The 24,305-nt window shown below is 33.0% G+C and overlaps 3 protein-coding genes and 1 pseudogene across 3 annotated transcripts; 1 reads left to right on the forward strand and 3 right to left on the reverse strand.

The window, feature by feature from the left end:
* Positions 1-1,172: 1,172 nt before the first annotated feature.
* Positions 1,173-3,688, reverse strand: LOC11423292 (F-box/FBD/LRR-repeat protein At1g78750-like; annotated as a pseudogene).
* A 2,069-nt stretch (positions 3,689-5,757) lies between these two features.
* On the forward strand, positions 5,758-6,736 carry LOC11433059 (uncharacterized). The gene has a single exon (XM_003597714.4). The coding sequence runs from the start codon at positions 5,996-5,998 to the stop codon at positions 6,605-6,607; it is 612 nt and encodes a 203-aa protein (XP_003597762.1). The 5' UTR covers positions 5,758-5,995; the 3' UTR covers positions 6,608-6,736.
* A 2,897-nt stretch (positions 6,737-9,633) lies between these two features.
* Positions 9,634-14,739, reverse strand: LOC11430679 (kinesin-like protein KIN-13B). The gene is made up of 12 exons (XM_003597715.4): positions 14,572-14,739; positions 14,243-14,461; positions 13,512-13,691; positions 13,135-13,236; positions 12,860-12,937; positions 12,684-12,765; positions 12,081-12,240; positions 11,704-12,006; positions 11,252-11,470; positions 10,777-11,122; positions 10,629-10,694; positions 9,634-10,182 (listed from the first exon to the last, which is right to left on the reverse strand). Exons 1-12 carry the CDS (start codon positions 14,737-14,739, stop codon positions 10,003-10,005), a joined length of 2,103 nt encoding a protein of 700 aa, XP_003597763.1. The 3' UTR covers positions 9,634-10,002.
* A 4,382-nt stretch (positions 14,740-19,121) lies between these two features.
* LOC11442016 (mitochondrial arginine transporter BAC2) lies at positions 19,122-21,081 on the reverse strand. Its single transcript, XM_003597717.4, has 3 exons — positions 20,959-21,081; positions 20,610-20,856; positions 19,122-19,870 (listed from the first exon to the last, which is right to left on the reverse strand). Exons 2-3 carry the CDS (start codon positions 20,844-20,846, stop codon positions 19,214-19,216), a joined length of 894 nt encoding a protein of 297 aa, XP_003597765.2. The 5' UTR covers positions 20,847-20,856; positions 20,959-21,081; the 3' UTR covers positions 19,122-19,213.
* Positions 21,082-24,305: the final 3,224 nt, after the last annotated feature.

A 24,305-nucleotide genomic window follows, 5' to 3' on the forward strand; every position in this document is an offset into this window, starting at 1 on the left:
AATACTAATCACAATTGTAACATCAACTTTATACAGGATTTAATCTTGTTATCCTGCTTCTCAAAATACAAAGTTAACAAATCAATGAGAAGCATACGAAAGTGAAGAAAATCAAACGTAAACATATATGTTCCTTGACAGTTAACATTAACATGTAACCACGGATCTCCTCCACATTTTCTAATTGGTTTCTTTATGGGGGCATACCTGAATTGAGATAAACTACAAGCTTCAAAATTCATAACAACATCAACACATAAAGAGTGGCTGAAAAATATGAAGCCCAAAAATCGAATAAAACTCAAAATCTAAATTCACAAAATGTAAACTTTCTTACGTTTTTTAATCTCCTCTTACAATGCATCACATCAGCACAAAGAAGGATCGAAGGTGGAACTAAGTACCAAATTGCCAGCAATCAATAAAACACAGTTTTTTTTATAGTAAGGGTTTCATATAGGACCCAAACACTATTCTAAGTCTTCCAATCATTAAGCAAAAATAGACAGTCTTAAGCTTATAATCACTTCCCCTTACCGCCATCATATTCCTCAAAAGCCTTGAAAAGGACTCGATATTAATCGGGGAGTAAGAACCATAAAGGTAGAACGGTTAGAAATAGTGATGGAAGAGCAATGAATGTCGAGTAACTCGTGCCATTTGAAAATAGCACATGAATAGTTCTGAACAATATTTGATACTAAAATGTGTTTAAGAGCAATTTGGTAGTAACACAGGTGAATAGACGAGCATTGTCAATTAACCATACAAGTAAATCATCAATAAAAAAGAAAGGAAATCCTTCAGTCAACATCTTCAATAATAATTTAGAGACAATATCTCGCACACCAAACAAAAAATCAAAGCAGATACCAGTAAGAAGGAAATAAGAACCAATAAATTCACGAGACTATTCTAGAACCCATCACACAATTATTTTGACTAACACAAGTACATCGGAAAAATGCAAAGCAGTTGGAAAAAATAACTAACATTCTATCAAACCATTAACAGGAGCTGAATACAATCTTCCCGCTCAGACAAAATAGAGGCACAAAGTAACATAAAAAGTGAATCGATAAATAAGGGCAGAAAAAATAAAATAAAAAAACTATAAAAGCTCTGGGGAGATTTTGGATTCTTTGCTGGTCAGACAAACAAGAGGCAAAAGGTGTAAAACAAAAAGTCGATTTATTAGTATGAAGATCCATCAACAAGTAGCGCTGAAAGCCAAGGAGAAAACAAAAAGCAGAATACCAGTCATCATTTCACCAACCCAACAGACCTTCCAACACAAGTCAAAACGAACCGAAAAAACTCATGAGGGCAATTATTAAAAGGCATGTTTCCTTTGTTTCTCTAAATAAGGGATTTGTAATTTATACACTCAAAGCAAGTTGATATAACCAAAGACATCATGGGAAACAGAAACAAAGAGGGATACAAAAATAAATCAAACAATCTATTTTTAAAATGTTGAATGCACATTTCACCTTTATAAACGTAGGATGTCAACCTTTGTCAAGGGTGAGTTTTGAATCAAAAAGTCCACCATTTCGTCACGTATCGATGAAGGTATGGCCGCTTTAATTTTCGGTGACTTCAAGTTACACAAGGAAAGGAGCTCTACCGTCAACAAATTACGAACTAAGGTAAGAACCTAAGCAATCAGGTTGATATTGCAAGTAATATTTTTTTTATAGATGCTATAAATAGTAAATACAAAATAAAAATCAGCAATAATGATACAGTATGAAGTACCTTAAGAGTATACGAAGAGAGAGTCAATGATTCGATGTTAGCAAGCTCGACCAACCAGTTGAGCAGAATCGACGAAGTTTGCTCTGCCTTCAAGTTCCAGTAACACGTTACATGGATATCTACATGTTTTATAGAAGAGAGAAGATTCTTGCTTGCAAAAAGTTTTGGAGTATAAGGACCAGAAAAAGCAAAGGTTTGAAGACTTGGAGCATATAGCTCGAGTCCAAAATAGGTTCCGATATTGGTCGCAAGGTCGCAATCATCCATAAGTATAGTTAAATTGACAAGCTTGGTACTTGATATGCAAAGGTTTTGTGCATCCTGAACTAAACAACTGTCAATGATCAAACGATTCAACATGTTAAATGTTGAAAAGGGCTCGACACAGCCATCATCACTTCAATGCAAGGCAATGTACTTTAAAGACAAGCTGGTTAATGTTGGCAAATTCAATTTTTTTGGAAATATTTGTATCCGACCAAACAATATATCGTAACCAGAAAGATTAAGAGAAGTTAATGTGTGACATGAAAAGAAGCAAGAGGGAAAGAGGTCAATACAACAAGGGATATCCATTAGTAAGTGTTGGATATTGTGTGTGATAGCATATTTTATAATAATTTGGAATATACTTGGCTCAATGTAATATCGGCAGTCAACATCGAGTGTGTATAGTGGTTGAGCCATCGCAAAGAGATAAAAATTGAGACAGGAATACACTGAAAGTTTCCTTGGTCCTAAAGTATGAACATAATGTAAGAGTGGGAAGACTCTTCCAAAGATTGATCCATCTTTTGGACAAAATGCAAGTTTGAACGACCTCTTTTGCATTTAAAAAGGACACTATGTGAATGAGAATACAATCGATCAAGTTACTGATAATGTCTTCATTTTTGTTGTCCTTATTATGTCTCACCATATTCTTGTAAACAAACAATTCTACAAGCAAATGGAACAAGTATTAGGAGAGAAAAAACTATTACAGATAACATGGTGAACACACACAATCTCAAGATAACACTGAATCTGTTAAATTCTGCAAATGTGATTGAATGAATACAAGCACAAAAAGTCAAAAACAGAAGATTCACTGCATTTACACAAATACAATAAAGCATCAAAATCAACCAAGTTACAATTATTATTTGCATAAGAACACACATCTAAGCATTAAAAAGCAAAGATATTTGAAAAATCGACCCAACAAAAACTAAAGCCTCTAAATCTCTAAAGGGTAATGATGGATAGTACGGGATGATAACTACGAAAAGCTACGAATTCTGTTTATTGCTTACACTTTGAATGTCGTACCACCATGTATTCCGTAAAGTAAATATTTTTAGTATTAATTCAAGTGATGATTGTCAAGCTTTAATTGCTACTACCCCATGATTTGTGTTCCAGCATACTAAATCTGTTTTTTATTCCTTTAAAACTAGACATGTGTGTATTCGTCAGTTTTCGTACGTGAAATTAACCGTACCATATAGCATTGCTCATCTCTAAATTCACATATGGGTATTTAACAAAAGCCAAAAAAATATGATTTTTATTTTTTTATAAAAAATAAAAAATAGAGCTTTGAAACTCAAGTACTACGAAGATCAAGTTCATCATAGAAAAGGAAAGAAAAAGATTGAAATAATAACTGACCAGAACAGTGGGACCCCACGACCGTAATCAGCGGAGCACGGAACGTCCGATCGGTGTTCAGCGGAGCAAGTTTGAAATTTGTGCGAAAATGGATGAGAAAGAGAAAACCCTAAAATGGAGCGAATTCGCGCCAAAAATGGTTCCCGCAAATAAAGTCTTTTACTTCAAAACAGTTATATAGAAGGAACATTTGTCCTATGAAGTGTTTTGATGTTTTCTTTTTTGTATTAACTCTTGGTCTTTCTGAAAATTTGAGGTCTCACTAACACGGACGTTTGTCGTGATGTAAGTATAATGTGATTAATAATTTATTCATCCACGATAGATTAAAGAGGTTTTGAGCAAAATAAATGGTCAATAGAAAAATTCTCTAAAAAGAATACTATTCTATCCATTTTAAAATGAGTATATTTTAAGATTTTTACGCATAAATTAAGAAATATGATGATCTTTTCAAATAAAAATTACAATTTTACAGAACCAACTTATTTACAATTGATGTGTATTTCACACACCATCATAAATAAAAATTGAGTACAAAACGGTGATTGAATAATACTATATAAGCAAAAAGTTATATGTATTTGATTTGGATCAAATACATCTTACTTTCTGATTAGTGTGATATTTTGGAAATAGTGTACTCAATGATTATTAGAGGACAGAATTGAAGGGGAAAAAAGAATCAATCTTACACCAAAAAATTTAGTTAACATTCATTTTGAATGATTTTTTTTCACTGAAAAGTGATATTCATTTAAGATGAAGGAATGAAATGAAACTCGGCTTAAGATAGAAAAGATCTTCAACTTCTAAAAAAATACGTATAAATTTAATTATCTACCTCCCTTCAAATACACTAGTGGACTCAAACCCAAAATCTATCGAATTCAAGGAAGTAATTAGTAATAAAATAAAAGGTTATTGTGGCGGGTGCTCCCTCCCAATTAGAACCACTTGGATTTGTCTTGTTGAAGTCTTATACAATATAAAAAAATTGGATTGTCCGATGTATATATGTGTTTAAATGTATTATCTGATGAGCTAAATTTTAAAAGTGAGATTAAAGATTTACCTAAAAAAAAGTGAGATTTATTATGAGCTAAGTTTTAAAAGTGAGGTTTAAGATTTACCTAAAAAAAAGTGAGATTTTAAGATTATTTATCTTGACCGGACCAAGAAAATGTTAGCAAGGAAAGAAGCAATTTGATCACATACAACCCGTGTTCATGTTTCTACAGTTGAATAGAAAGAAACAATTACTTATATCTTGCACATATCTAGCCTTATAATTGGGACAGTGGTGGGTGAAGGACTTAAAAACTTGGTACTGTCCGATAGTGACCTAACATTACTGGAAATGGAATGCACCCTACATTATCTTCCTAATTAATTCTCACTTCTCTTTTCTCAATTGCCAACCAGACTATATAGATTGGGGACCCATGCATGCATATGTCTTCCTTATTACAACAAATAAAGAAAGATTAATTTCATCACAATTAAGGCCTAGGGCTAGCTAAGGACATACATATGAATGACAATTAAGATCATATATGCACCAACCTAACCGTGTTTATTTGGTATGTGGCCAAGACAATATAGTACAATAAATTTTTAGTAACTCATGATGAAAAAAAATCAAATTTGCTTGATAAAAAATATAGATTGACCAGAAGGAATTTAATCTAGGATTATTTGATTTAGGGGTCCTCAGGTTTCAAATTTGGCTAGCAAGGTGTATGTTATAGCACACACGTTATTGTTTTGATTTTTTTGCTACCCACTACCTTTACTTTAGCTTTGCATCTTAATCAATGCCACTGCACTTTAAACAGCACCTAGTCAAAAAACCATATGAATTGTGATAAATTAAGATACTAAAGTCACCAAACTTATATAGTTTTTTCTTTAATTATCTTTAACTCAAAAGGGAAAAAAACCATAAGAATTAAGGGGAAAATCTCTTCAAGTGCTGGGACCCTAAAATACTTTGGCTCTCAGATTATCATATACTCCTAACTAACAAACAAAAAATTACACCATGGATCAATCATGACCGTTTGATCACATGTTTCTTTTTTGAGCGATGTTTGAAAATAGCTATCATAAAAAAAATAACAAAGATTTCACCCTTATAATTTTAGGTTCTTCATGTTTTAACCCTTTATAAGGGCTATTTTCAAACTTCACCTATTTGAGGTATTAATTTTTTATTTTTTACTGTTTTCATATCTATCATAAAAATGATAGTTTGTGATTGTGTTATGGTATAAAAAAAAAAAAAACTTACATGGTACATCAAAATTATTATCTTATCATATACACAAAGGGGAAAAAAAGAGAAAGAGAAAAGGATTGAAAATGACAAAGAGCATGGGATGTTGTGGACTAAAAGCTAGATTTGAAACATAGACAAAGGAAATACAACACAAACCCTTTATAGGACAATTGATTTTTCTTTTGGTAACCTTAGGAATAGTGAACATCTCTTTATATATATACAAGTCTAAGTGAGGACAAAATTGGAGAATACACAAGAAAACCTCTCTTCAATCATCACATCAGACCAGAACCACAAATGCTTCTAAGAAAAACCATTTGCAAGACCAGATTTTTACTTAAAAAAACACTCAAAAACTTCAAATGTTTCATCTTTGGAGGGTATCAAAAACTACCTAGATCTCTTTCCTTCAATCCATTCTTAGGTAGAAGTAGCAATAGTGCAAGAACATACACAAGTGATCAATTCTACAACGAGTTTTATGATATTCTTCAGTCTGATCTCAATAGAATAAACAGGAATGGTGAAATTAGCATGAATGTGTCAAGAGAAAAAACAATGGAAGATGCTGCAAGTATTGAAAAAAAACATGTGAGTTTTGTGAAACAAATTAGTCCAGAAAATGGAGTGAAAGAGAAAAAAGACAAAGGGAATAAGAAGAATGATTCATGTGTTAATGAATTGGCATTGAAGATGAAGGAATTGGAGATGAATGATTCAGGTGATGTTGAACAAGTACTAGATATAGAAGAAGCACTTCACTATTATTCTCGTCTCAAGAGTCCTATTTATTTAGATATTGTCGACAAGTTTTTCACTGACATGCACTCAGAATTGTCTGTTTCACAATCCTCTGTCAGCATCAAACGATCAAAGTCAAAGGGAAGATTTGGATCAATCAGGTTGTAGATAATATAAATCTTAATTCTTGTGGTGTATATGAATGAAATCTGTTTTACTTTCACCATTTTTTTGTGTGACTTCTATTTTACTTCAACTAGTATGTATGTTGAAGAGTTTGAGTTTGTTTGGTTTGAATTTCACCTATATTAAAACTTTATGCATGAATTGAATTTATAATGTCATTCATCTATAAGAATTTTTTCCATCTTGAAAGCTTTATTTGAATCTATAGTTTCAAATCTTATTAAGGTGTTTGATAAGGTGAGAGAACACAAATGAAATGAAGTCTTAAAAGATCTTAAATTTGTAGCATAGGGCAAAATAAAAGTAATTAATTCAATGCGTACAAATACAGGGAGAGTATCTCAACTTTATTCTGGGCATAAAGTTCCAATAACATTCAAGTCGTGTCGTGTCGTGTGCATATTTGAAATAGAAATAGAGGCACCTTCTTAATTGGTTATTGTTTCAGTATGGCATGTGGTTCAAAACTCTTTAAATGTTGTTTAATCATAAATGTTAATATGTTAATTGTTACTATAGTATTTTCTCTCTTGCCATAATTTAACTACATACTCATTCAATCAGTTAGCTAGCTCAATCAATCGAGCTGCACATCCTCCTACTAACAAGGTTCCTTGAGAATTATCACCATTCACCACACATGAGCTCTTAACGGTTAACCGATACAAAACCAGTTTATGCCTATTTCATTCATATGTTTTTCTCATTTATCAAGGCACTGGTTTAACCAGAGTTTAAAATGTTTCACTACTGAATTTCATAGAAAACAAGTATAAATTGCTAAACTAATGCATGGAGTCCATATTTCTTCCATGTTTTGAGTGGAGTGTATTGTAAGTTCGTACTAACTTTTAAGCACTTATAGTTGTGCATTATGTCTAGATGACAAAAATTGACTCCAATTACGGTCTTCAATTGTAGTAGCTCTGGCAAAACAGAAAAAGAATATGCGTAACAGAATTTTAGTATGCAATGGTTGCTCAAAACAGACTCTCTAAAGCTCCACCATATATGAAGTTTTTTTTTTTTTTTAAACAACAAATATTATTAACGACGAACGGGTGCAAGACACACAAACACATTCGCGAACAAGCCGAAAAGGCAAAACAACAATACAAAAACGGTGCCGCATATAGGCGGAATACCGCAACCCCCCAAAAACAAAAAGGCCACCACCAAAAAGCCAGCCAACAAAAAACTAAACACCTAAAGGCAACCAGTAATGAACAGAAGAGGAGCTGATGCAGGATAATACAAAACAACCAGCTAGAAACCAAAAAGGAATTCAGCACACGCATACCCCTGCATCAGTACCAAAATGCAGCAGCCTACACCAATGGAAACAGAAAAACAAGCCTGCGAAAGGGGGGGAACCGCACCAAACAGCAGCAACAGCAGAACAACAACTGCTGCAAGCACACAGCAGCAACTGCCCAAAACCTGCTATGCTCAAAACATAAACAGACCGAACAGTGTGTGCACAAGGCAGCCAACCCGCAACAGCAACCGAAGCATTAACGGATAATTTGTTGTTAGTACTGGTTTAGTAGATTGTGTAGTCGGGAATCACCGCTTTGAAGCTAATGTACACAAGATTTTATTGTACCACGTTTGAAATTGTAGGACAGGTCACTATGGCAATTGCAATGACATGAATGATTAAATTCTTGGATGAGAATCTAGAGGTACTTAATAAAGTTAAGGTTAGTGAATTGTAGGTGTCTTCCACATCTTCATCCGAGGAACATAGAACACTCTCCGAACAAGAGCTACTGCCCAAGTCTTGTGCAACATAACATGCAAAATAACTTAGTAATTGGCAAACCTCGGAAAATAATTTAGACAATAATGTAATGACTTTAACATACCTCCGAACCTTCACCAGTTATGTTGCTTACATTTGAAACTTCAAAAATTTATAGAATTTCATGAATATCTATTTTGCTGTTCATAATACATAGATATAGTGAATTAGACTTCACACTCATAAAAAGCAACGTGCAGGACCATGGATAACACAAAGTCGGGTTTATTTTCTTTCTTTCAATATGCTATAATCTTTCTATACATGTCAATAATCTAACTTTATTCCTTTTTTGTTTTGAATTACTAACGTATTTGCAGGAAGAAAGCAAACGCAATTATCATATTTCCACATATTCACCCAAACCCACACGTCCTTTTTATCAAAAAAAAAATTGCAGGAAGCAAACAAAAACGAAATCAAATAACAAAAACAGTGGTAAGTAAGCTAGAAACTAAGCTAGATATCAACTAACACATTTTATCAATACACAAAATGATAGAAGGACTAAAATAAAGTCTTATACATACTTTAAGTTTAAAGATTTCAGAAATCAACCAACAGATTTAATAAATCCAGATCTAGAAATCAAACTGAGATGCAATCTCCAAACTTCAATGGAAAATAAAATAAAATAAAATTGAAAAAGTTTGTTGATGAAGATCAAATTTAAGTTAATGGGTAGGTTGATGGTGAGTAAAAATTTCTGAAAATATGAAGAACATGGGGGATAAATATGTTTCTCTTCAAACATGAAGGATGGGGAAAGAAAACTAAGGTGAGAAGGGAGCTGATAGCACGTGTGTGGTGTGAATTACTACCTCCATGTTTCAGTTTTGGGGGTGTATCCAGTAAAAGCAATATAACCAATATTTTCCATTATAATATGTTTCCTTTTATTAATGGTTTATTTTCAGCAGGTCAAATAACACCCACAAAACTGCCACCTGTCCAGAAATTTGTGGTTTGGGCATGATGCACAAATCTTATATTTGTGCATTCTAAATGCCACCTTAAATATGCACTTGTTGTAAATGTAAAGCTTTGATACATTTGCCCAAAATAATTTTCTTATTCCCTCATAGGGGAAATAAGGTAATTAGGTGGTATAGCATCTCAATGTTAGCTCCTGCTGAAAATTTCAATCCTTATAAAGAAAACTATTAATCATACTGATATAAGATTTATTTCTAAAACAAGTAGATTCATCACCGACAACTGAATAACTAATTAGTGCACTAGTCAATCAGAAAAATATAGGTATTAGTTATTCCATTGATCAATCAAACATCAATTGAGAGCTTTATACATTATCTATCCAACAACAGCAGCGCGTAAAACCAATACATGTCTACCTTCTTAACAGGGTAAAGATAAAAATAAATGAAAACCCCATCCTCCAATTTCCCAAATATGAAGTAGTTGCCAAGGTATATAAAATTATGGTAAATCAACTTGAAATAGTGCCATGACATATTCCCGATCTCTCATAATCTGTCACTCAATCACAGAAATGCATGATTTCACCCATCTAAAATAAGACTTTCTCACTATGAGTCCTTTTTAAATGATGCTAGTAGCCAGAAGATGAAACCAAGACATTATGCTCCTTTAAGCGTTTCTGAAAATGAGCTAAACGGTTCTGCAATTGCATAATGCCAGCAGCCTTCTGAGAAAGAATGGTATTTAGTCTTGTTACGTAATCATCTAGCTGATTCCCTGGTTGATCCGCTTCAACCAAGAGGTTCATCTCCTGCATGTCAAGTGCAGATAAAATATGAATTAGAAAAATAATGGACTTCAAACCATTCTTTGGAAGGATGCAGTGAAAAGAGGTTAGTGTTCACAAATTCATTTATCTGTTCTAGGACGACTTGTTTCTTTTTCCTAGAAGAAATAAATGCTAAAACCATGGAAAAATAAAAATAAAATAAAAAAAGGATTAACAAATTGAAGTTTAGTTAATATATCAATGTGCTTGATGCTAATATCTGCTGAATACTTGCCTTTTTGCTTATGCTATACTAGTATTTATCAAAAGAATCGCTGACACATATCACTCCCATCATAAAACTAAAAAACAAACGCCGTAATGTTTTGGGGGATTATTATCTAAATTGAAGCCACTTCATAACTAGTTAATTACTCAGATGGTTAAGACACGTGAAATGATAGATAATAATAGAGACATTGTAATACCTCTCTAACAATATTCATAGTCTCCTCTACTTGTGTCCGGTGAGCATTTACAAGATCCTCTTCTTCCTGAAATTACGACACACTTTAGGTAACAACGAGCACAAGGTTTCTTATACGATAATCATTATTTCAGTAGCCAGCAAATCACCTGTAAGAGGGCACTTAAATCATCCTCTGAATTAGCGGGTTTAGGTTCAGCTTTTGGGAGGTCCTTCCATTTGACTAAACCACTAGGTTTCTTCGATTTGTCATCTGTCATCGCATATGACTCCATCCTTACATTTTTCTTCAACGGTGGTTTCACCTGCTCATAGTACTCTTCAGGGGGGCTAAAATCATCCCCTTCATTTTCATCATGCCATGCATCGGCTGTGTGATCCTCATAGACCGGTGCAGTAACTGAAGATAAGGGAACCGTAATTGATTCTTTAAGGTTGAAATTCGACGATAAAACATCCTTCTTTGAGTTGTTCCCTTTTGACAAGCTTTTCACCCTGGATTTTCATTCAGTTTGTAACAATGAAATTTGTCATGTCAGTTGCTATATTCCACTAATATATGTGTGTGTGAGGTGTGGTGTTGGTAATTGAAGGTGTATAGAACGTTTAAAAAATCACCATTACCTGTCAGCATATCTTAAAGTATTCAGAGTGTGCTCGCACGAACCAGAGCTAGGTGATATGCATGATATCATAACAGTACGGGAATTGCCAACAAAAGAATCCCTCAAAACTTCAGTCAGTTTACTTCCCCTGAAAGGGATGTGTCCTTGGTCATTATCCAGAGCTCTTATGCATTCCTTTAGGGCAAGTAAGCTCTTATTGATTTCAGCCCCTTCTATTCTGCATTATATAATTGGAAACAGCCATGAATAAAAAACAATCATCAGACTAGTATCGAAATGCATGTGCAATGAACATAATTCATGATAGAATCCCAGATCCGATACATCTTTGACATTGAAAACAACGTATATGGCCAAAATTGGAGCTTAATTCGATCTAATTTTCCTAAGGATTTTTTTTAGAGAGGTAACAACATGAATCCACCATTATCCATTCAAGCTAAATCATACCTTGTCTGTTTGTCATTGTCTGTGGTGTCTGCTCCACGTTCACTTCCAGCAAGATCTATGAAGGAGAGCTTGCCTACAAGTCGGGGAGGTTTGGATGCATTGCCATCAACTGACCTCTTGATAGCAAGTTGAAGTATTGCATGAGACCGTGAAGATTCCTCATTTGCACCTGTTGTTCCTGTACTTCTTGTGGCACTTCCTCTCTCAATCAGGTCTTTGATATTCTCCACATCTGCTACTTGGTACTCTTGCAAACCAACAATGCAAACTTGCTGCTTACCATCTTCCCTCATGCAAAGCTTTCTGGAACAATACAACTTTTAATTTAATCTCCAGAACAGAGACAAAAGGATCATATAAGAGAGAATTTGACTTACTTTCTTTCATTAAGGAGATCATAGAGCTTCCCACCATATATTTCAAAGAAACTCACAAACAATTGAAATCCTTGGTTCCGGTAAGTATGATGCATCAATCTTAGGATGTCCCTTGATGCTTTAAGCGGCAGTGGCTTCATTGTAAATGTTTTTCCACTTCCTAGAAAAGCAAACGAAGGTGTTTAGAAATTAGAAGTTTGCTCATTGTACAAAATGTCAAAGTACAGTTGGTATACCTGAGAATCTAGATTTATCTACAAAGTCTCAAGAATTTATCTTCGATATAAAACAAAATGCAAGCATTGATTTAGGAATATCTATAAAAAAAAATAAAAAAAATCACAATACTCAAACTAAATTAAAAAAATTATAACCAAAGTGATAAATTGTATGTCAAAGTCAGCAAGTTTAAACATTTTATAGCCTCGTGAGTAATGGCCTACACTTTGTACACTGAAAAGAAATATTGGTAAAATCCAAAAGATATATGATTTCAAGTGGAAGCATCACTTAATAAATATTAAATAGACATAAAACCGGATTATCCCCAGGAAGGCTGTAATATAGCAGCAATCAAATCAAATATTAGAGAGATGTAATCACCTGTTTGCCCGTAAGCAAAGCAAGTTGCCTTAGTGCGTTCAAAGATGATTGGAACTATGGGTTCCACTGTTTCACGGTAGACCTAAAAACAAAAAAGTTATATAAATAGTTACACTAGCATCAAAAAAGTTATATCATATATGCTGAACTGAACTATTGAACCACATTATAGTTACCTCATCATTCGTAACCTCTTCATTCAAGACAGCATCAAAAACAAATTCATGCTTCTCTAAGTACTGAGTTAAGTCAACCTGTAAGGCATACAGATTTTAAAATCTTCAAATATAAAACATCTAGATCTAAGATTATCATGCCATAAACCTTATCATATGAAGTTACACGTGAGGAGGTTAGTAGGTACAATATTATCACCTAGGTCCATTACAATCTTTTGAAAATTGAAAGCTTATTTAATCTCTAACATAAAACTACAGATAATCAGACTCACCTTCAGTTTAGTTTCGTGCACTGTTAAAGAATTGGAATGGGTATCTATAATGTCTTCCTCATTCTTTGCTAATTCCTTCTTATTCAATGGTCTCTTACGAACCTGCATAAAAGAGACACACAAATATCATCCAATCATAATTTTAAATGCTCTTCACAAATCAGAACTGGACAATATTTCATTTTCAATTTCAGATCATTCAATGAATTTTAAATCCAACTCTGAGTACAAATCTCAGTATTATGCCAAAGCAGTCTTTAAGAAAAACGCTTCAAATTTACCAGCTAACCAGTCAGCAAAAATATTTCAAATGAAATTTAACAAAACAACTAAAAATGAAACATGTGTGATAAATTGACACATGCAAGAGAACATACCACAACTTTAATCTTTGCCACAGAACTGGACTTATCTTTATCTGCAGGTAAAGTTTTCAATGCGTTGTCAGGAGCACGAGCTTTGGCAGTCTGTTTGCTCATCATGTAAGGTTCAGTGTCATCAAAGCTTCTACCACGATACAACAAGGAGTTGGACTCATATGCTTTGGAGACCGGGATCTACCACCATAGAGATAAACAAATTATGACCAAATTCACACTACCTATCATAACTATCCTCTTCTAAAGAGAAAGTGAGGGATCAATCCTCCAAACTTATAACATATCAACCTAAGATTTTATGTATCTACATAACCAACTTCATAATGCAATTCTTATATGCTATGAAGCATTGACACGAACATGGACACCAGACACAACACTAACACGTCGACACCAGTAATAATTTAAGATAATGAATTGATTAAACGTAATCACATGTGTCAATGTCGCGCACACACATTTGATCATAGCTTATAAGTTATTCAAAAACAAATCAAGTAATCAACTATAACATCTAGATTGAATAAGTACTTTTAACCTAGCATCATATATAAAAACAAATAAACAGTTCAACATCAAAATTAGGTCCAAAAACCAATTCAAATTTCACATATTGCAAACAATGAGCATATCCAAGTACAACTACATTCAATATAAATTCAAATTCAAAAGTACAGTACGGTCGATCAAATCAAATATCATATCATAAAAATAAAAATAAAAACAACCTCAGGAAGAAGCTCAGTATCAAACGAATGCAGATCCAACAAGCCAGGACTAAAATCACCAGCCGAATCATCACCGTTCATCTTCAACGTCGAAGCACGGTAAGCATCAGGAGGCGATGAAGGCTCCATATAATAATCACTCCCTCCGCCATTAAAGCTTCTCTGAACATTCCTATACATTCTTCCTCCCTGCGCTCCGCCACCGTACAAGTTATAATCCTACTCGCATTACACAATCACAGTCTCATTAGATCAAATCAAATCAAAATGATCATTAACTTCACAAGATCGTCTCGAATATCGAGAATGAGAAAACTGATGAAACGAACCTGAAGAGGATTTGCAGCGGAGGATTGAAGATGTTGAAGTCCAGCGGATTGAAGCCAACGGTTTCCAGTGGTGGCGCCGTCGAGGAAATTCTCGGAGTATTGCCGTTGGTGATGAACGCCGGTAGCACCACCGCCAGATCTAAGTCCCTGTCTTCCTCCACCGTTCATCTTTTACTTCAACTTCAATCAGATCGGAAGTTTCTAGAAACTGAAGAAGTTAGAAAAATGTGAAAATGAAGATATAGGAATAAGAATAACAGTGAAGTTTTATGTTTTGAGTTTGGAGAATGAAATGAATGAAGGAAAAGAAAACAAGATTTTGAATTTTTTTTGAATCAAAGTGTTTTTTTGTGACTGGCACGTGCGAGAAGAGTGAGTTTTAAGGGCAAAACGACGACGTTTAGTCGGGGCCGGTGTAGTAGAGTAGGACCCGTTGTTTTTTGAAGTTTGTCCCGTTTGTCACATGGGTGGGGACCACTATTGTCTATTACGAATTATCGTTGCGCGCTTGGCTTCACATTCAAAATTTCTATGACTTTTTTTTAATGTAAGATCTTATTATCTTGATCCACGTGGCAAAATCCTGTTGTTTCCGGGTCTATACTAATTTGCGGCGTTGGCCCGCTTCATTATGGACCTACAGTATATGGTTTCCGGGCCTTTCTCCTACTTGTGGTGTTTGTTGCCCATTTAAGAAGAAGGAAAATGACACATATTATAAGTAATCTTTAAAAAGTTCCTCAAGTGAAGGGAGATGTCCTTTCTTTGTGTGAAGTGTTTCTATCACGATTTAATATGTTTTTTTAGAAGATAAATTAGCCTTTTAAATTGATATCAAAGAGAATTGAATCTCAAACTTTGAGGTGGAGCACACTCTCAGATCTTAGATTAATACAACCAGGTCAACTCAAGTGGATTTCAAGATTTAATATGTTAAAGAGGAGAGCTTTGGAGTTGGGGAAGTACCTTGGTTTCAAATTTGATATGGGCGATGAACGGTTACAATACGTTGATGATACTTTGATTGTCGGCGAGAAGATGCGGTTGAATATTTTGATAATAAAGGTACATTTGTTGTTGTTTGAAATGATGTTAGATTTGGAGGTTAACTTTCACAAGAGATTATTTGTGGGGTTAAATATTTCCTCATAAGTCGCTTAAGAGGGAGCTAACATTTTAAATTGCAAGTTCAAGGAGAATGAATATGTAGCACATGATGATTGAGGTGGTGAAGTCGAGATTGCCATGCTGGAAGAGTAAACAATTGTCCGTTGAAGGCCGTGTAGTCACAATAAAATAATTTTGTTTACTTTTTCAATATATTGTCTCACTTTCTTCAAGACTTCAACATGTATCATCTCTAAACTAAAATCTCTTTAGCAAGTTCTCTTTTTGTTTTTCGAAAATTTATCTATGTTTTTTGTAGCTACATGCGAATTTTAAGTACCTCGACATGGGAGATAAGGAGACTTGGGAGAGTACATACACCAAATTATCCTAAAGCAATATTTGTGAGAGAAGGAGGTCGATTGAAAGAAGAGTTTTGCTAACAATATTTTGAAAAAGTTAACGATTCAGAAATAAAAATAATTTATAAGTTTTATATTAAAAAAAAGGTTACTTTTTAAACTTTTATTATATTGAATGTGTCATTCTCAAAACAAAACTTACTCTTTGCACATCTTAACAAGTGCTCTGATAATTGTTAGCATTTCCCTTGAAAGAAATAGAAAGGATGTAAATCCTTGTGAAAATTGTATTACTTTGAAAAATCACAACGTTCTGGACAACACACAAATAAACACAGTAATATAAAAGATGGTCGTTGGTGATTCATATTTTAGATAAGATAATATAATAAAAGATACATTGTGAACACAAAAATCACACACAAGTAGAAGAGTCAGAGTTCGAACTCCGATAATGATATTGACGTTCATTCAAACAATCTCGATATTTTTGTCAGTTTAACTGAAACTTGTGAACTAGAAACGCAAATATTAGTGAACCAATATTTTAAAGTTGTATAAATATCACTTCTCAATTACTTTAGAGTGAATATTGAATTAGATTCCTTACAATTTTCTCTAGAACCGATTTAGTCTCCAATAAAAAATAAATCTACATTATTCCTTGACATTTTTATATATATGATAAACTAATCTTCAATTCATCATTATGACACATCGATATGTCTCAATTATTAAGATATTGGCTCAAGAAAAAAGTTATAAAGAACCAAATTGAATTTTCACTCTTCATTTTAATAGAGGTGGATACTGAAAGAGTTTGTGGGGATGTGTGTGGAGTGAGAGAACGAATGTGTCGTTTTTGTTGTGATGGGCAGGTATAATTTATTTTTGTTGTAATGGGTAGGTACAATTTATTTAGGTAGGTTGTGTGACATCATCTCTTTCGACTGACCTTTCAGAAATAAATTTTATCTCAAAAACCAAATTAAAAACAAAGATAATATGAGTATCTTAAAACTTGTGTAGTCAAAGTTTAAAGGATAAAAAATAATGTTTTCATTATAAATGTTTCTTTTTTTATTTCCTTAACTAATGCTTCGAAACACTTGTTAGCATGACCGAAACAAAATATTTTGCCGGCACACCTCTAATTGCAAGATGAATGTAGAGTAGGCTCAATGTTTAGAGTAAACACCACGTTGGTGATTGATTCTAGAGTATGGTCTCAAATTAGTCTCCATTATGAGGGGATGACGGAAGTATATACTCTCTGTTTCATATTATATGTGACTTATATAAACATTCACATATTAAGATATTGTATAAATGATAGAGGAATGGTATTACTTTTACTAAATAACTTTAAGGTTTAATTGCACTTTTGGTCCCCTATGTTTGAAGAAGTTGCGATTTTGGTCCCTTAACTAATTAAAATACAAAACAACCCCCTATGTAATGGATCTTTGGCAGTTTTGACCCCCTAACTAATTAAAATACAAAACAGCCCCCTATGTATTGGATCTTTGGCAGTTTTGGCCCCATAGACAAATTTTGACTCGGTCAACGCTGACATGGCACTTCAAAGCCGCCACGTGTGCTTTGTTTTAATTAAAAATAAATAAAAAAACCACATATAAATTAAAGAATTAAATAAATGAAAAAAAAACAACAAATAATTTAAAAAAAAAAAAACAAAGAAAAAAGAAAGGAAATCGTGTTCCAAAATCCGATTCTCTATCTTCTTCCTCTCATCTCTCTCTAAAACACTGATTCTCTCTCTCCAAAATCCTTTGTTCCAAAATCTTGAAGCTTTCTGTCACTGCTTCACCACCACCATGGATTTGCTTTGATTGAATCTCTCTCGTATTCGAATTGTAACCTGAAACACGGGGAAGTAAAGTGACATTCTAATTTTTCAAACACAGGTAAACTAGTTGTAGCATTCATGAACGAAGTTGATGAGGAAATATAAATAGAAACTATCATTATACTTTTAATAATGTAAATAGTATGTGATTGTTCTGATTTTTTTTGGGAAATCATCAAATTGATAATACAGGGAGTTCTTATTCTTGCATTCAAGGTAACATGTAGGAGTTATTGTGTCTCATATGAAGAGTTTTAAAACACTTTTTAACTGATTCAAGAATAGATATTCATACTATTAAAGATTATTTAGATATTCTTGCATTATTCATGTTGACACTGATAATATTGCATTTATAACTGCAAATTAACAAATAACTTGGCAGTTTATAATAAATATACAATAGGAAACGACAGAGTAAGGGAGAAAAAAAAAGAATTTATATGATAAATATATCAGGCTATTGGATTGTTAGGGAACAATGGAGGTGTAATTCTTATTCAAGTTATGTATAAGCAACATGCAACTAATATATCTGCCTTGTTTTGTGCCCTTTATATATATATATATATATATCAAAGTGCATGTAATATGCTCCTTTTTCTTTTGATAAAAACGAAAGTTTTCGTTTCGTTCAATAGAACATTATTTCATTATCGTGCTTGCATTGAGCTACTCATCATTTTTCCACTTTTTTCATGCTTCTGTCAATGGAGCAGGTTCTTGAATCAGTGTTTTAGAGAGATGAGAGGAAGAAGAGATAGAATCAGATTTTGGAACACAATTTCCTTCATTTTTTTCTTTCTTTTTTATTTTTTTTAATTTTTTGTTGTTGTTTTTTTATTTATTTAATTCTTTAATTTATATGTGGCTTTTTTATTTATTTTTAATTAAAACAATGCACACGTGGCGCCTTTGAAGTGCCACGTCAGCGTTGACCGAGTCAAAATTGATCTAGGGGGCCAAAACTGCCAAAGATCCAATAAATAGGGGGCTGTTTTGTATTTTAATCAGTTAGGAGGCCAAAACTGTCAAAAATCCAATACATAGGGGATTGTTTTGTATTTTAATTAGTTAGGAGTCTAAAATCACAATTTCTTAAAACATAGGGGGCCAAAAATGCAATTAAGTCTAACTTTAATGAAGTATTGGTCTAATCGTTATTTTATATTCTGTGACGTGATCCAATCATTACTATATGCAAAGTAAAATCTATGAATAACTTTTTATTGCAATCTTTTTGGTTATTTATCTCCTCAACCATTGAAGGAGTAATCAATGCTTTTATAATTTGATGAATGTTTTAATTGTTGTCAAGACACCTTAGAGCAACCTGATAAGCAGGAAATATAGCACTATTCATAACAAATGCTCTAACAAGTGTTGCTCCTAAACCTCTCCATAGCACAATTGAACCTTCTTCTTTGATTATCTTCAAGGTACAATCCAAGATGCCTTTGTATTTCAATGAAGAAGATGTTTGAGCTTGTAATCTTGTCTTTATAACATCTGTAGGGTAGTTGAAAAGCCAACTAGCTATCCCTGCCAATCCCCCTGCTATAAACATAGTACTCACACTTTCTTGACAACTTTCTCTACAACCAGGATGAAGTTTCTCTCTTGTGTACTCATATGTTCCAAAATATAAGGCAAGAGCAGGTGCATCTCTAAGAACAGTGATGCCAAATCCTCGATAAATGCCGCAAAGTCCCTCATTTTTCCAAATGTTCTTAGCCAGATTCATGGGAGCACTCTTTTTGTTTTCAGATAAAGGACCAATGTTTTTTTGTAGTTGAAGGCGAATTTTAATCAGCTCAACAGGAGAGATCAACAGACTTTGAAGAGCACCTGCACCGAGTCCTCCTAAAGCAACATTTGCAAGGGAAGGAGGTCCATTGGAAGAAGTAGAAAGGCTACACATTCTTGTGAAAACTGTATAACTTTGAAAAATCATAGCATTCTACAACCAAAAAAAATAAACACAATAAAAATCATTGGGATAAAGATTGTCATTCATTAACCACTCAATAGTGAAGACCTAACATTTGTATTTTAACATCTAGATAAAATATAATTTCAAAATATTCAAACCAAAACATCTTAATTTTTTCTATATAATTAATTAGATAAAAAAAAAAATAAAAGAAATGGATTGGAATCTCAGGAAAAACCCAGTTCTTCTTTATGAATAAATTAAAACTATTTGTTTAAAACATATTCAAATCGTTTCAAAAATACACAATGAAACAATAAAAAAAAAATAAAAAAATACCCTCAACATGAAACTGATTGTGCATAAAATAAAAAACATTGAGGATTTTTTTTAAATAAATGAAATGACAATAATTATTGAAAACCCATACATTTATTTTTTAGGGATGAAAACTCATACATATAAGTGGTGGATTCGAGATCCAAAACTGGTTAAGACATCCGACCTAATAATTTCAACATTTTTTTTTTTCCTTTAATTGAGCTGGAATTTACAGACTTAAAATATGTTATATATACACCATCAGATCACTATTATAAGCAAAAATCCATTTTTTTCTAAGTTCATTCAATAAATGATGTATATGATCTATATATAGACCATATACACCATTTATTGAATGAACTTATAAATTGAATTTTTATTTATAATAGTGATCAAGCTAAGAATTAGATTGATAATGAAGGAACTAAAGTGAAAAATTAACCTGAAAACCAACAGAGGCCAATGGAGCAGCCATGCCACGATATAGAGCAGTAGGTCCTTCCTTAGCCAACAAATTTCTAAAGATGCTAATAGCAGATGCATTGCCAGATTGTTGTTGCATGACACGAATTGTATCCATTGGGTAACTTGAGATTATACCAGCAGTGCCTCCAAATCCTCCTGCTACAAACTCTCTCCCCACATTGTTCATCACAAAATTTTCTGTCCAAAACTCCATTCTCTTTTTTCTGTAATGACATCAAAGAGAAAACGAACCATAAGTTATAGGCATCATATATATAAAAGTCCAAAAATTGAAATGTGTTTTTTTAGGCTTTATTTCTTAATACCTGGAAAAAAGACAAAACCGAAACGTAATACACAAGTGGAGTGTGTGTGTTTGGTGTGAAGGGAGAGAATGAGTTTTTGTTGTGATGAATGGGTTAGCTTCACTACAATTTATTAAGGAAGGTTGTGTGACATAAGCTCTTGGAGTACATAGTAAATTCTTTCATAAAATAAAACAAAATATCTTGCCGGCACACTTCAAATTGAAAGGAAGACTATAGTAATTTTGACTTGGCAATAGTAATTTTACTATTTTACATCCTATTTAAAAGAAACAATTGACTTTTTATTGAATAACTGATGTATCCGACTTAAAATATAGACCAAATACATAAATTATTCAATAAATCAAAACAATCAAATAATTCTTGTAAATTGGACCGGAAAGAGTAGTATTTTTAAATGTATTATTTTAATTTTTAACGGTTTTAATTAAATCTTTCTCTAAACTTCCAAATTCTTCTTTTTTGTTACTAAAAAATATTCCCAAACTGAAATTACACAAATGATGGAATGGCTGTCACCAATACTAATTCGGCTGATAATGCATTATTTTCCGCACCGTAAGAGCTAGCACGAAAACTTACACAAAGAATACAACAACAATTAAATCTTATTCCACTTACTAGAGTTAATTACGTGAATTAAATTATATTATAATGTTCTGTCATAAACCGTAGTAGGATCTATCATAATCTTAAATCTTAAGTAAATATGGTAAAAAAATGAGGAGTGTGTAGAGGGAGAGAATGCCTTTTTTGTGTGATGTGAGTCAAATTTATTAGGCAACTACATGTAGGCTCAGTTGACATCAACCCCCTGGCCATTTTTTTTAGGGGACCCTTGGCTATTTATTGTGTATTAATAGTTTTGTTTTTAGTCATATAATATAAAGAGAGAATCACACACTTAAAATATAAAGAAATGATGAATTATAAATTTGATTCTATATTCCAACACATCAAATATATCTATAACTATCAATTTGAAAATGTGAGAAATTGTAGGTTTTAGTTCACGATCCAACATATCAAATATCTCTATAACTATCAATTATGTTTTACTTATGAGACTGTGTTAGTTTTTTTTTACAAAGTTGTTTTCTAATAAGAGAAAAATAAATATAATAATTATGTTATGGAAATGGTTTTTTTAAACATAAAATCATGTTTTAGTCATGATGTATAAATGGATCTGGATCTTCAACTACAAAATCATCTAAGGTACTTATGCAGCAAAATTTAAGAGGTATATTAATGAAAATTAAGCCAGCAAGTCATTTCCTCTTAATGATATGTTATTGAGTCTTGTTATTCATTGAAGGATTAATACTTATACATTTGATAAATGTTTTAATTGTTGGTTAAACACCTTAGAGCAATCTGATATGCGGGAAATACAGCACTATTCATAACAAATGCTCTAACAAGTGTTGCTCCTAAACCCCACCATAGCACAATAGAACCTTCTTCTTTGATTATCTTCATGGTGCAATCCAAGATGCCTTTGTATTTCAATGAAGAAGATGTTTGAGCTTGTAATCTTGTCTTTATAACATCTGTAGGGTAGTTGAAAAGCCAACTTGCTATCCCCTGCTACAAACATAGCACTCACACACTTTCTTCACAACTTTCTCTGCAACCAGGGTGAAGTTTCTCCCTAGTGTACTCATATATGTCCCAAAGTATAAGGCAAGAGCAGGTGTGTCTCTAAGAACAGTGATACCAAATCCTCGATAAATTAATGCCGCGAAGGCCCTAATTAGTGTTATCATACATCATTAGTGTTAGTTAAAACACTCCTCCAAGTACTAACCATGAATTGTTTCAAGTGGTAAGGTACTCGAATCTTTTAAATATGTAGTCAGACATTTGATTATTGACAATGTATATGGAAAAAATTTAGTTGTGTGACCCAAAGGTTCTGCAACGAAAATTAACCACCTACTAATCGATGATAAAAATTTCATACTAATATCATGGTAATAATAAAAAAACACCCCTCCTATTCCTAATCCAACAATGGTTCAGGTTAATACTAATAGGAAAAAGAGAAAACACATAATAATTACTCAGTGGAACCAATTTTTAATGATTTCATGGGCAATATTTTCGAATTCAATGTCATCAAACACACATATAGGGCATTGAAGGAGAGACACGGACAAAATAAATAAACAAAATGGTGATGATTAAATGATTGATGGTGCTTGTCAAAAAAAATGATTGATGGTGAGTTGGTGACATAGTTATTGAGGAAAAGAATCCCCGTGAGCTTAGCTCAGTTGGTAGGGATATCACATTTTATATGCAAGGGCCGGGGTTTGAACCCTGGACACTCCACTTCTCTACAATTAAATTGTGTGAGCTCTAGCCACTAGACTACTTGACCAAAAAAAAAAAAGAGATCGTGCAACAAATTATTTGGGGGAAAATTGTAACCATGCAAACAACACGAGTTACACGACCCAAGACAAAAATGTGTATTAAATAAGAGGCATAAATTCCCATTCCTTTCCTTCAAAAAAAAAGATAGACCATTCCTTAAAAATAAAATAAAAAAGATAGACCATGTATAAGGTTCACAAGCTTCAATTTGTGTTTCAAGAAAAGGATCGTAGAAGGGATTCAAACGATCTACTCCAATCACTTCGGTCAAAATCTTCGTTGCTAAATGGATTTTAAGAGGATTTAGGGTTAACGAGCTTTAAAGAGTCAAGAATGGATGGATATTGGATATATTCGGTCAATGCTCTTTTATGAATGGTATTGTGGATTCATGTTATACTTTGATTGACCATAAGGGAGGCATTTTTTTTGTTTTGTTATAACTCTTTAGTTTCAAGGAAAATGGGCTTAGTAATCTAAACTTCGATTCATATAAAGACTATATCATGGGTTTTAACTTAAGTCCGTATCTATTTAACCTTCACCGAAACTAATTAATCATTCGAGGTCAACCATGATAGATTAGATACAACAAGTGTGATTTAAGGGTTTCAAGTTTGAAAGTTCTTGGCTTGATCAACCCTAACCAAAATACGTGGTTCAAAAGGGAAGAGGAGGTAATTTAGCTGGACAATTGGTTTCCAAATTACTTCATTGAACAGAGATCACCTAACATTGTTAATTATCGTAAAGAGTTAAAAGTTTATAAAAAAAAATGCAATCCTCAATCCATAACTTGGTATGATGTGATAAGGGAGTATTTTGGAGCTTTATTAACACTAATATTCTTATCGAAGATAATAAGTCATTGTTTAAGAGTCGATAAAGCTAATACAAACTGTTTTCATGTCGTTATCACAACTAGATCAAGAACAACTGAATTGATGGGTTGATGTTGGACC

The sequence above is a fragment of the Medicago truncatula genome, chromosome 2 (genome assembly GCF_003473485.1).
Source record: "Medicago truncatula cultivar Jemalong A17 chromosome 2, MtrunA17r5.0-ANR, whole genome shotgun sequence".
Classification (NCBI taxonomy): Eukaryota; Viridiplantae; Streptophyta; class Magnoliopsida; order Fabales; family Fabaceae; genus Medicago; species Medicago truncatula.

What these genes read in the sequence shown, in the direction of transcription:
- LOC11430679 (XM_003597715.4), bottom strand. Translation starts at nt 14,739, where the DNA reads ATGAACGGTGGAGGAAGACAGGGACTTAGATCTGGCGGTGGTGCTACC. An exon ending in CCGCTGCAAATCCTCTTCAG is followed by an intron (nt 14,462 to 14,571) that starts GTTCGTTTCATC and finishes TAATGCGAGTAG; the next exon opens with GATTATAACTTGTACGGTGG. An exon ending in TGCACGAAACTAAACTGAAG is followed by an intron (nt 12,938 to 13,134) that starts GTGAGTCTGATT and finishes TATGCCTTACAG; the next exon opens with GTTGACTTAACTCAGTACTT.
- LOC11442016 (XM_003597717.4), bottom strand. Translation starts at nt 20,846, where the DNA reads ATGGAGTTTTGGACAGAAAATTTTGTGATGAACAATGTGGGGAGAGAG. An exon ending in TGGCCTCTGTTGGTTTTCAG is followed by an intron (nt 19,871 to 20,609) that starts GTTAATTTTTCA and finishes TTTTGGTTGTAG; the next exon opens with AATGCTATGATTTTTCAAAG.
- LOC11433059 (XM_003597714.4), top strand. Translation starts at nt 5,996, where the DNA reads ATGCTTCTAAGAAAAACCATTTGCAAGACCAGATTTTTACTTAAAAAA.